This window comes from Xenia sp. Carnegie-2017, unplaced genomic scaffold (genome assembly GCF_021976095.1).
Source record: "Xenia sp. Carnegie-2017 unplaced genomic scaffold, XeniaSp_v1 HiC_scaffold_22, whole genome shotgun sequence".
NCBI lineage: Eukaryota > Metazoa > Cnidaria > Anthozoa > Malacalcyonacea > Xeniidae > Xenia > Xenia sp. Carnegie-2017.
This window is the reverse complement of record NW_025813485.1, coordinates 17,002,093-17,015,638: the sequence shown is the minus strand read 5'-3', so window position 1 is coordinate 17,015,638 and position 13,546 is coordinate 17,002,093. Positions and strand designations below refer to the sequence as shown.

Here is a 13,546-nt window from a genome sequence, read left to right as displayed (position 1 = left end):
TACATTGTTATTAGAAAGTCATAGTGTAATTTCAAAAATTACATACTGGCGTCGTTTTGCGTAATCATCCAGCCAGGTCATAATAGACCAAAACTCCCAGTTTGGTGTTGAGGAACCAGGAGCACCAGATTTGATAGCTGCATCATGCTTCTTTTTGCATCGCCTATAAGTGTCTCGCAAATTCTTCATTTTACCTTTTAGTTCGTTTGCTTAATAAGAGAAAAATAAATATTTATTTGACTGGGTCAGACGATAGTGACAAAAAATATTGTGAGATAAGAAAACATGTTTTGCGAAATGAGTATTTACCTGAGAAATCAAAACCGATTGCACGCATTTCTTCGGCTATCTTTTGCCAGATATTTCCCTTCAATTTTTCATCTTTATAGTCTTTTAAAGACATGTCGTAAAGAGCAGGATACGCGCGAAAAGAATTTATAAGTGCTTCTTCTAGTGACGCCATTTTGAAAATTTTGTCCTAGCGACACAGCGATTTCATGTGCTCCAGCGAATTCGCTGGCTGTGTTGAAACGACACAGCGACACGGCTTTGTAACCGCGCAATCCCGTCGCTGCGCGGTAACGACATAGCGACAGCGACAGTGTGTCTCAGCCTTAAAGTTAACAGTTTGTGCGCATGCATTGCTAACAACTATGTTATACTTGGTTATACTTCAAACCGTAGACGACTAGCTTCCATATTATTGATCTTTACGTATGTGGTAAATGCGTATACAGTGTAATTTTCAAGAAACGTGAAAATCGTCGTATTATTCAACCAAACAAGATGTACGTAATTTATGGTTTTAATCACTAGCGATGCATGGCTATACCAGAATAATAACTTGTTTATTTCATATTAATACACAATGTTTATCTCATATTCTAGTCAAAGTGCTTTGGTGAGAAAATTCCAAAGCAGAGAGAATTTTATTTTCCTTTCGAGTTTTAGTGCAAAGTTCTCATAATAACTTTGCAGTGTATTGTGGGTAGGGGCAATATTCAAGGCATGACAAACAGTGTAAACTTTACGGTGGGTGGTGTTCCAAAATGAAAGCTGTTGTTACATTGTATCAAACCGACTTTGCACATGGAAAAGTGTTAGAATTTATGCTTTACTAAAGCAGCAACGACTCTGATGTCGTGCCGGCTTTGTATTAACACCTGGACAACAGCGTTTTATATATAATATCCATAGCTAAGTCTTTTAACACTGCTACAGTCGATGCGAAAATAGCCTATTCAACTTGTTGTTTTGTCGTAGTTCTTTTAGCATTTGTTTCTTAATCTCTGAAAGAAACTTGGCACTTTCCTTGAATCACTTGTGATTATGAAATGTCTTCTTTGTAAAAAGAAATTGCCTTGGGTTCAATTCCAAGATCAAATGATACAAGAGAAGCAGATAATTTTTGTTCGCTGTGAAACCAATGAATGATTTGCTTTTGAAACGGTGAATGAGAGAGTTACATTGTGAGAGATATGAACCAACCAAAAATGTATAAAACATGTTTAAGGTTGGCTTAAATTATTACTCAGAAAAAGGCAGAAGTTGTTCGAATCATTGTAGTATCTTTGGATATTATAATTTATTTCACGAGAAGAACTCTTGTAAACAAAAGGACAAATTTAAATACAAAAAATCCCGTTTTTGAACCGTATTTGAATATTATCGTTTTTCATTCGAAGTTATTTTCGTTGTTACGAAGAAGTTTAAATTTTTTCGTACTAAAAATCTCTTATATTTTTATCTATCTTAAATATATATTATTTGAACGGTGTTCGTGCGAGGGTATCCAATATGTATCCACTACGTACGGTAACGTACCTATTTTTTGATCTCGTTTAAACTGATTTAGTTGCTAAGAACAGTGTTTATTACCTGGAAAGAAGCATTACAACAACTTTCCAAAGAGGCTTGCGCTTAGTCGCTCCGTATTTCTATAGCGAATGAAATGTGCAAACTCATATTTTACAAAATCGTTTTGAGAATTTGCCTTTGATGGTTTTTTCATGGTAAAGCTCGTTGTCATAGTAACTAAATTTCCTTTTAAAACGTGTTGTCGTGTTTTTTAGGTGAATTATTTTTATCAAATTTGATGAAAACACGAAAAAGAATTTGAAAGGGGCTATGAACGCACGTTTCCTACACGACGGTCCGATTTTGCGTTTTGCCAAAATCATATACTTGATTTATGTCGTATATTTACCAGAACTAGAGAAGGTTTACTTTGACTGTATGGTATAATCAAGTTTTTGTATAAAAAGTATTGAGTACTTATGATCTTGTCTGAAGAAACTACCCAATGGCTATTCATATATTTGTATTATTTAACAAAATCTTCATCTTTGATAAATAATGGATTTACGAAAATAAAGATAAGATTTTTAGCTGCCGTGCAAAGTTCATTTGTTTTGTATACTTTGTTTCATCAAATAATTCGCGATAAAGGATTGATTGATCGATCGAAGCTTACCCAGTCCCAACCCATCCCAGCCCTAACCCTAACCCATCCCAATCCTAACCCTGACCCAGCCTCTTAGAGCTAGAAAATTCACGCAGTTAAATCCCGGGCCTTAGCGGCGGCCGCTTTCTATTCTTAGTTCAATGTTACACAAAACACGCTCAAAGTTGATGAATTCAAAATTAAAATCTATTCACTTAATTTATAAAACTTCTATACAATATTCAGTAAAAAAAAGGCGAAGTAAAAGTTTAAGATCTATTGCAAAAAGCGAAGTAATATATCGTTCACTACAACTGTATTATAATAGAATTGTCCAACAAATTGTAGTTATGTAGATCGTGAAAGTTAGGCTGTTGTTGAACACTTGCAGTCATATTCACTCAATGTTGATCCAGGAGGACACTGTATCTTGGGTGAACATTGACATTTACAAGTTTCTGGATTGATTTCTTTGTTTGATTTCAAACATTTGTTTTCTTCCCTCTTATCACATTCACATTGACATGTGTTCTCACTCCAAACCTTTGCTCCACATGATTTTGCTTTTTTACATTTACATTTACATTCATCTTGGTTCCATTCCTACATGAAATATAAAATGTATTAACAAGAACTTTGCAAATTGCCTTTCAAATGAAACCTAGTACTCCTTCATTTTTTTGTATCCCATGAAATGTGACAAAAAAGCGATTTGGAAAATTGCAATGGGAATTTGTGAGAATAATTTTTTGTGCTGGAAGGTTTAATAGTCTTTCGTGATAAAGTCCCTTTTTTACCTGTTTATGTGTACAATTAAGTTCTTTGCAAACACATTTGCATTCATTTTCATCGTATCTTTCTTTCTCTTTATGACAATGATGCTCCTGAATTCTACACTCACATACACAATCTGTATGATTTTGCAACGTTTTCACTTGATTTTTATTAACATCACCACCATTTTCAATTCTGAATTCAGTGTATCCTACTTGAACAGAGGTTTGCTGACTCACTGCACAATGTATTAAAGAAGGTGCCTTGTAGCGACATCCTCCCAAACATCGATGAAGTTCGATAAATGATGGATGGTTCATATGATATTCGTCCTTGGGTTTGATCTCGACAGGAATTAGCCACGGCTGACATTCTACATGATGAAATGATCTCTTGACAACTTCATCTAAAATGAATAAAATAATTCTATCTTAAACAGAATTTTTACAACTTTCTGACCCAATATTTTTTAAACATGTCCCACCATCAATATCGTCATCTTGTCAATATTCAGTTTTTATTTGGAAATGATATTGTGTCAAAGAGAACAATGTTCAACAATTTGTCGCCTACTATGGGCATGGTACTGCATCAGGAGTTTTAAAAGCTTTTGAAAGATTTAAATGTTTCATGTCCAGTATCTATGTTGATGACTCACGACAGTGATGAAACTCTTTGATATTAATTATTTTCATACGTTTTTCTTCTTTTAATTGTATCATGCTTGCCAGAGCAAAGGGAATTACTCATTATTTTTAAAACTTTGGCACGCCAGCAAAAACCCATCAGTTAATTAAACAAAAGCATGGAGCTAAATTGTTTCGTGTCTAATTTCATGTAAGGGACGCCCCACTCTCCAAAAATCGTTGTTGTACGGGGATCGAATCACCTGTTAATAACTTACAAACCATGTAATACATTAAACTGTAGATATTTTCCAAGAAAACGACAAGTTATTTCATTGAATACCCATTTACTTATCTGTTGTTAAATTTTAAAATAATAAAACTCATTCTGCAGGATATTTTTGTCGTTAAAACTGTTTGAGAATCCAATGTAAACTGCTCATTTACCATAATATCGTTTTTTTTGAAGATAATCTTGTTTCAAAGATCTCAAAACTTCAATTTTCATCCTTTTGTATACGGTCGACGGCAGTGACTAAACAAGTTTATCATGGTTAACATATTTTATGTATTTTTAATGAGTTGTGGACTTAACCAAATAGAAACCAGGCAACTTCCCTAAGTAGCCAAGAGTTGTGTGATGGCTTATCAACGCCATCAATAAATACCTTTCCGTTAGCCTGTAAAGACCTCTTCAAATTCAACAAGTGAGCTGCTTTTTTGTTGTCATGTTGAGCGTTTTTGAGTAACTTTATAAACTAAATACAGATATATTGAAAATTCAAACATTTTTTTTCACATTAAACAGCGTGTTAAAAAACTTTATCGACTTTATTGCAGTTTCAATGTTGAAAATGCAATGTGCAAATAAGGTCAAAATTCACAATAACAATATGCAGAACATGTTTGGAAAAAGAAAAATTAAGCCCGTCCCTTGCATCAAAAATTGACATACGAACATTTCTTTCCTCAGTTGTAGATTCTTCGATGAACCAGTCGTTGTCAGCATTCTATAACAAACAATCCTCATGAGTGCATTTATCGCAAGACTTGAGATTGGCGACACCACACATCAAAATATCTGAGATTACAAGAACCGCCGAAGCATTTAGTAAACTGTTATCAGATATCGCATATCACTGGTTGCGAATGGTTAGGGTGTGTGTATTACAAAGGTAACAAAGTCTCATGAGGCTGCACGTGTAAGATAGTAAATAAGATGTAAACTTATGTTATCGAGTATCGATGATTAGACATAAAATGCACTAATTGAGGACCTCCTAGTTTACGAGCTGCCCGTATTGGATGAAGAACATTAGTTGTTCATTGTGTAATTCACAAAAAAACGCAAATAATCTGCAAATACATTAATTACTATATGGTGATATGATTTTGTTGCATATTTTATGTAAAATATATCAATGTCTCGTACAATATACATGATTCGAATGTCTTTTAGTCACCATCTCACCCTACCTTTTCCGCGATCAACAGCACGTGCGTATGCTAAAATTAACATTATCTAACTATTTTGTCGCAAAATTAATCAAATTTTCGTTGTCAAAGACCAAGACTCATTTGTTGAAATATATTGAGTTTATGGCATAGCAATTGATGCATGACAGCAAAGTTTTTTAACTATCGTAATCACAAATAAATTTAATATTTTCTGAGAACATATATTCGTACAAAAGATATAACATACCATACAGTACACATGATAGATGACTTGAAATAAAATAGTGAACAAAAGACTATTCTTCCAACTCATCATTATCAGAACCATCTTCTCTTGAACAACAAGTAACCTCAAATGGTTATGATGTAGACGTTCAAGTTCCTTCACCTTTTTCAGGACCTTTTGTTATTAAAATTCATCGACACTTGTAGCTATTGGACCGTGTGGTAATTATTCAGTTTTTTGCTGTGATAATTAACAGGGAAAAAACCTATCGACAAAAGAGTACAAAGACTTTTTATAACTGTTGCCGCCATTGTGGTCAAGTATTATCATAAACTGGTTTTTTGTAGAATGCTGAGTTTGCTTGTACAAATGTTTTTTGATAATCCCCAAAAATTGCATGCAAGACGCTAATATTTTTTACGTTTCGGTTCAGCAAGAAACGTCACCTTCACATCAATCACTTTGAATCAGGATGTTTGAGTGACGCATGACTCACACAATGAGCAAGCAACACCCGTTCCTGTAACACAGGGGTCTCAGTTTTCTGTTCAGTTTTCTCAATGTGAGTGGTGAAATTGGCTTTCTTAAGTGTATCTGCGGGCCGGATTGAGAGGCCCAACGGGCCGCATCTGGCCTGCTGGCCGAAGTTTGGAGACCCATGCTGTAACACAATAAAAGGATGTTTTTATTTGCATGGGAATAGAGAAATACTTTGGATGCTTTTTTCAATTCTCAAACTCTCAAGAAAACCGTATTTGGTAACATACCACTAAAAATTAGATTTTCATTAAATTAAGCCTGAGTTTTTGTAAAAGACAATGAGCGACATGTATTGGACCTAAGCATACAATTATTTGAACGTGGTCAAAGAGGAAATTAAGGTTCAAAGAGGTCAAAATGGAACATAATATAGCTCATTACCATCAATGGTAAATTTCACTCCTGTTCTCTATATAAAGAATACAATGAAATGAATTAGATTCTTTAATTGCTCATTAGTATTGTCTAAATTGAGAATATTTATGAACTTACAGAATTCCAATGATTACAGAAATTTTACAGACCAAACTTATACAAAGGAGACAAATATTAACACATATTTCTAAAACATTGTATTACACTATATTGACTTTATTGTATTTATTTTGCGTGACTTGCCTTCAAACTATGTTGACATATCAATAATTATCTACAAAGTTAACAGAAGTTACAGAACCAAGTGTTATATACGAAACCGAACATAGATAGACAGACTATTAAACCACTAAAAATGTCTCTTTTGACCCGAGTGATTTTCTTTACTGGTATGCTTGGGATTTGACGGAGTTTAACTTTTTTACTATCTTGGTTTTGGTAACTGTCAGATGTTTGTCTAACAACACACGAAAGCTTTTATTTCATGTTGACTCATGGTCTAACTCCGTTCACTCGATGTCTAGTCCAGTCTACCTTCGTTACCTCCACGTTTCCCGATCGACAAACCGTTTTCGTTAACGTGTCCTGTTATGACGTCATAAGTACATATCAAAATGGAGGTCTTGGAGGATTCTAACAAACAAGATGATAATAGTGATCCGAGTGAATTGAAATGGTGGGTTTATCTTTGGATCGTTTAATGTTTTATCCTTTATTCATTTCAACACGAAAAACGTTTACTTTATGACATATTTCGTTTGGTTCCTAGGCGTTCAGATTTGGTAGATGCTCTTTCAAAACAGACAGATATCATACGATTAAGAGAAATTTGTCAAGGTCATGAAATTCCTAGCGAATGCAGAGCACGTGTTTGGCAGGTTTGATTATGTGCGATTTATATTCTGAAGAATTTTTTAGTTTTATGACTATTTTACACAAAAACACGTATGGTTATCCATCACGTATTTATCATTTAAATTAGACTATGTTGTGTTGAAGACTATATCACTTTATATGTACGTATGTACAAAGTTTGGGAATTATGCTAGTTGTCATGATCATACAAGTTATGAAATTATGCAAGTTGTCATGATTATAACTACCCTAAACATTGCTGCTTTTGTATTACATACAAATTTAGTGTCGTTGGTTTAAGTACATGATTAAATATCTTATGACTTGTGAGTAATAGTGATGGAATTTTTATTTCATCTCAAGATTTGCTTCTTTAAATTTCAACTTCTCTAATTTTGCATGATACTCAAAATAGAGTTTAACACCCTTTGGTACCTATGCCCCTGTCTATTCATAAAAAATAATCCATCATTATTGCTGCTGTATATATACCATATTCTAACATGATAATTGATGGTTGTGCTATAAACAATGTCACCATTTTGTCATAACTAGATATGTTTGAATGTTTGCGATAAACCTGATCCACTTCAACTATGGGATGAAAAACTGAACACAGCTGAACAACCAAGTATAAAGAAAGATTGCCAAGCATTTGCAGGTTGTATTTGTTTAAAAACCTAGTTCATCTTAGGTTATGGCAATGAATTCAAAATTAAACTTTTTCTTTTGATTTAACACATGTATATGTCCATTCACCTTGCCTTTCCAGCTTGAAAGCTTGCTCTATATGTAATGAAAATAATTTTCATTTTCCCTTTTTTCCAGGGAGGGCATAAAATCTTGAGTTTGTGGATGTAGAATATCCAGGTTAGTGCAGTCATTGACTTACGTACGTCATGCAAACCCAACATTTACTTCAAACCTCTAAGGTTTGCATGATGTACTCCAGACTCTGAAGATGACTGCCGCTAAAGATGTTGAAAGTCAGACAACTCAAACCTAGACTACCCAAACCTGGGCCAATCTACATCTACCAATGTTGTTGGGCTTAAGTCTTTTCACTTTGATACAACGGTTTTTTGCAAAGTTGTTGTGATTTAAAATTTTATCCTACCAGGTTCCCTTGGTGAGGATATCTCAGAGCAAGCTGCGGATAACTTGGAGAGAATAATTACACTTTACTGTAAAACAAGAAATGAAAGATACAAGTCCCATAATGGATGGATAGAAATGCTTATTCCTTTTATGTCACTTAGTCTACCACCTCAAGATATTTATAATTTATTTTATGCAATGCATTCAAAATTCATTCCAAGGTAGTTTTTGAAAATAGTTTTTATTAAAGTTAAGAATTATGCTATATTGACTTTTTACCTTTCATTTGCAAGGGAATGTCACAGTGAAGGAAAGCCATTTCATCTTTTTCGTCTATTACTTCAATACCATGATCCAGAGTTGTGTTCAGTATTGGATTCTAAGAAATTGTTTCCTGATCAATATGCCCAAAAATGGGTAAGGAAGTTGTGCTCTTCTTGTTATGTTTATGAATTAGATTTGTATTAAAAGCCATTGTTGTGTAGCTTTGATAAAATTCTGTGAGTATCACTAGATTCAAACATACTAAATCATAATAATAATTTTTTTTATTTTATCATTAGAACATTATCTGTGAATTTAAAATGACAAACAAATCCATTAAGACAGAATAAATACTAACCATATCTTTTCTTGAAAGGACATTTTGTGTTTTCCTTTCTCTCCTCAGTTTGAGTCTCTTTGGCAACTTGTTCGGCTCCTGTTGTGAAGTCAATGTGGGATATTTATTTACTGGAAGATGATCCATTTATGGTTTTCTTTCTTGCTTTGGTCATCGTTATAAATTCAAGGTTATCTATCATCAATGGTTTTGCTCAAGGCAATGTGAATTGTATATTTTATGAGAGTATAATGCTGAATGCAAATTACTTGACCATTGAAATTTTATTTCATGCATTTGTTAGTTTAGCAATATATCTATATTTATGAAACATACTCCCGAATAAAAGGTCCATATTTAAGTCAATATTTTAGAAACAAACAAAAAGATTTTTGTCTTAACAGTAAAATTTCGAATTTATTACAAATTCAACATCGGACTATGTGTATATTTAAAGTTCAATTTATGTGTAGTTAATGTGTAACATGGCCATGTAATTTTCTCTTTAGAGAGGACATCATGAATACTGGAGTAAGCAGATCTGATGTTTTAGGTATATTGGCAGGGAAAAACCTAAAGTAATTGCAGTTTTGTGAAACTATTTAGTTTTGGATATTCTCTTTTCATTACAGATTCCATCTCTGAGTTTCCATCACAGATGGCTGCAGAAGATGTTGAAGATTTTTGTTTATTGGCTCGTTATTATGCTGCAAGAACACCACAATCATTTAGAAAAGTATGAAGTTTACATAATCTCATCCGTTGATTTATAGTCATTTTTTTTCTTGGCATGACAAAGCATCAAAGTTTCAAAACGTGACATTATATTGAAAGTAACTTATGTTCAACACATGTAAATTTTAATGCCATCTGACTTCTGTATAATGTTTGAAGCCAAATCATTATTCACTTTTGTTTTGACAGCAATATTATGGTCAATTGTTCGGGATTAAAACTGTCAATGCCCACAATGTCTGTCAAGCGTTATGTCTACCTGTGTCAATTGAAGAACTTCTACAATCGCATAAAAATCAGGTTTGTTGCATTTGTAACTTGTATGTATTTATTAAACTCTACTTTAAAGTTCACCAGCCATGTTTCATGACCATGGAGAGGATTGCATCCTTTAATCACCTTTTAGGTCCCGTCTACACTTCTACCAGATTGCTATCTAAGCGATCTCTAAGTATTTAAAGTTTAGTGATAACCGTTTAATGGTAGAAACACAATTTAAAAGAGAAAAGTGGCAGATTTGTTCTATTGTTTGACTAATTTTGGATAGTTTGACGGAATCATGTAATCAACCGTAGATAAGTGTCTCTAACGCGGGAATTATTGATTTACGGTGATGAAGCATGAAGAATTGTCAGCTTTCAAATTATTCATAGATAGCTTACAGTTGTATTTAGTTAATTATTATGTTTTTGTCGTTCCTTTTAATTTAGAGTGACGAAATTCGATATTTTGTGGTGGACTGTCGACCATCAGAACAGTACAACAACGGACATTTATCGACGGCTTTTCATCTTGATGTCGACTTAGTAAGAATCTTCTCTTTAAGTACATTTCTACGTACTTATCATTTTGTCGTACAAATTAATCGACACTGCGGTTTATCACCTGAATTGTCTTGTTTATTTTTCATGTCATGCAATATTATTGGACCTTGACCGTTTATTATCCAGACTTTCAAAGCAAAACTGATCAAACATCTCTTTTTATCATGCAAAAAGTAATCCATTTTTTGTATCAAAAATCTTTTTTGCTTGTTTTTGATATCAATAAGAAGCAGACCAAATTTTTTTTGAGATTTTTTAACAAGCTGAAGAGGAAGATCAACTATGTACTTCGCATTTCACTAAATCCCCCGTTTTCATGTTGTCAGATGCTTCAAGCACCATCTGACTTCGAGACGACTATTGTTGCATTGTTTGCAACCCAGAAACAGTCTGTCGCAGCGGGTTCTGTTGCAGGAGGTGAACATCTATGTTTTATTGGATCTGGAATAGAAGAGAAAGATCTATATGTCAATATGGTCGTAGCAAATTTTCTTCAGGTAAACCCGATGAAAGTTGCATCAAATTAGATTGTTGGAATCCATAACTTTAATGTATAAATTGGTAAAAATGTACATCATGAGATAACTATGTACTTCGAAAGATAAATATGTACATCATGTACTGTTGAGGTAAATAATGAATCTATTGATTCTTGAATAATCTTTATAAATTAATGGCAACGAAACAAACCGTAGAAAATACGTACATAATTCTTAAATATTTCAATAATTATCTTTAGAAAAAGACAAAGTACATTAGCCTTGCAAAAGGTGGATATAAAGGTATTGTTAAATTGTTGAAAATTGTTTAGTTATCCTGACAATCAAAGACAGTGTCTTTATGATGATTTTATTTAGCTCTTCATGATATGATTAATAATGGTTTGATTGATCACGTGTCTTCCTCGTGCATTGTTTCTTCACCAAACGCGTCAACAACCAATGAGGTCACTTTTATATCAAATTCATTACAAAGTTTGTTGAAGATTTTTTTCAATGTGTTTTGCATGAAAATCATCTTGGTTGTGTTTTCAGAGTGAAAAAAGTGTTAGCCGCAAAGGAGATCCTAGCCCAGGGGTAGGTCATACTTGATTATCCTTCTACATACCCATGTTCACCTATGATTTCAGGATTTTACAATCATTACTTACATATAGGCTAGTTTAGTGGGGATGTTATCCTCGGCAAAGACAAGTGTTAGTCAAAAGTTTTCAACTTGGCTGTCAGAACCTCACAGTGAAGTAAGGTTAGTAAATTAGAATTTGAAATATTTAACCAACAAAAAGACTCTCTAATTAACATTTTATGTTGAGCTTGGCACCAATAGAAAACTTTTTTCCGATGACGGTCGATTATATCAGAAATAGCCGATTAATTGACTTAGCCCATTATTTATTGAATTCTTTGAATTTCCTTTTTGGGGCGCTGTGAATCGCCATTTTGACACTATATCAGAAAATCAGGGATTAAGTCGTCCTGTCCTAAATTATATTCTGTTTTTCGATATTAAAGAAACTTTATTGTGTATTGTGTATTGCTGTCGGTTGATGGTATTTCATGTCGTTTTAGTTTTTATGGATTAATAAATTTTGTTGTGTTTAGACATGTGAGCAGTAATGATAGAACTGGAAAGCGTTACCGAAACACGAAACCTGTGTTTAGTATAGAAGATGATGACGATGACGATGATGATAAAGGTTTGCATTTTGGAAACAAAATGATGTTTGAAAATGAGTAGAAATTTAACTCCATCCATCAATAGTTTCACAAACTAGTGTTTACCATTGCCTTTCTCCCATCAGATGGCGTCAATACATCCAGTTCAGAAGATGATAAGAAATATGAATCTGTGAATCTAAAAACATGGCTAAAAAGGAAAGATGCTGTTCAAGTTATTCCTTGTAAAGAGATATCTAATGCTGGACGTCTTTATGAATGGTTTGTATTCAAGTTGCTGTATTGAACTTTAAGTTCTTCTGACACGAGACAAACACTAGAAATGTTCGTATTAAAACTGCTACGGATGAAAATAAGATATTTGTTTGTGTTAAAGAGAAAATGACAGTTGTGGCACAAAATTTTCCCATGTCGTTGTCTCCAAGATAAAAGCTTTAAGCGCACTCTAGGAAACTAATCATTAGGAAATGAATATGATTGAGAAATTTCGGTAATCTTTGTACTTAGTTATGTTGAAGACTGCATGTTATGAACTGGAGTTGTCAGTTGGGAACGTAGCGTCTCAGTCTTTTAGATGTTTATGTTGTTTCCAAGTTTTTTTATCTCAAACTTTGTTTTTCTTAGTCATATTTTAATTACGGAGTCGTTGATGTTTGTCCTGCGATCCACTACATCAAGACAAGGATGGGCTACAATAAGATCACGTGATTATCTTAAAGATATTTCCAAAATAACGTCGAAGAAGAAAAGACCTGAAATTATCACATTTACTATAGGCGAAAGTGAAGAAAGAAACCGAAAGGCAAAATTTATCATTCCTAATGCACAGAAACCGATTAAAAAACTTAAAGACCTTTTGATTAAATCATTTGGTGGGGAGTAGAATGTTTGTAAAAATAATTTAACTTAATTCAATATGTATTAATAATATTGTTACACGCATTAATCTATTAGATAAATTTCCATCTCTCATTCGTTGTGTCGATAAAAAAAGTACTTAAATATAAAACCAGTATCTCTATTCCACTCTAAGAACAGTGTGTGAACATTCCAGACACATAAAGGCGTCGTATTAAAAAAAAGCCTAAATGAAAAATTCGTATATGATAAAATTGTAAATATAATTTTCAATCATAATGGTAAACAAAGTATTTTGCGTCATTGTTTCCTCTATTTAATTCTTCGTTGGGCTATTTTTCAATGCCCTAGTTTTTTATTTTTTTCGTCTTAGCAATACCACCAATTATTAAATTTAGTAAATTCTAAAGTTGGTCCACTGAGCTGTATACGTAGTGGAGTATGATAATCGATAAAT

At 33.2% G+C, this 13,546-nt stretch overlaps 2 protein-coding genes and 1 long non-coding RNA gene across 3 annotated transcripts; 2 read left to right on the top strand and 1 right to left on the bottom strand.

The window, feature by feature from the left end:
• The first annotated feature begins 290 nt into the window (after window positions 1-290).
• On the top strand, window positions 291-2,387 carry LOC124445304. The gene is made up of 2 exons (XR_006948111.1): window positions 291-788; window positions 2,073-2,387. It is a non-coding gene; the product is annotated as an uncharacterized LOC124445304 (long non-coding RNA).
• Window positions 2,388-2,564: 177 nt separating this feature from the next.
• LOC124445301 (balbiani ring protein 3-like) lies at window positions 2,565-5,691 on the bottom strand. The gene is made up of 6 exons (XM_046996010.1): window positions 5,549-5,691; window positions 4,803-4,853; window positions 4,512-4,601; window positions 4,291-4,378; window positions 3,241-3,623; window positions 2,565-3,046 (listed from the first exon to the last, which is right to left on the bottom strand). Exons 1-6 carry the CDS (start codon window positions 5,627-5,629, stop codon window positions 2,810-2,812), a joined length of 930 nt encoding a protein of 309 aa, XP_046851966.1. The 5' UTR covers window positions 5,630-5,691; the 3' UTR covers window positions 2,565-2,809.
• A 1,358-nt stretch (window positions 5,692-7,049) lies between these two features.
• LOC124445303 (TBC1 domain family member 23-like) lies at window positions 7,050-13,409 on the top strand. The gene is made up of 18 exons (XM_046996012.1): window positions 7,050-7,118; window positions 7,212-7,320; window positions 7,853-7,958; window positions 8,418-8,616; window positions 8,689-8,825; window positions 9,072-9,186; window positions 9,506-9,549; window positions 9,629-9,732; window positions 9,921-10,031; window positions 10,442-10,537; window positions 10,882-11,052; window positions 11,295-11,337; window positions 11,413-11,501; window positions 11,590-11,631; window positions 11,712-11,800; window positions 12,157-12,251; window positions 12,357-12,492; window positions 12,856-13,409. The coding sequence occupies exons 1-18, from the start codon at window positions 7,057-7,059 to the stop codon at window positions 13,112-13,114; spliced, it is 2,007 nt and encodes a 668-aa protein (XP_046851968.1). The 5' UTR covers window positions 7,050-7,056; the 3' UTR covers window positions 13,115-13,409.
• The last annotated feature ends 137 nt before the right edge of the window (window positions 13,410-13,546 follow it).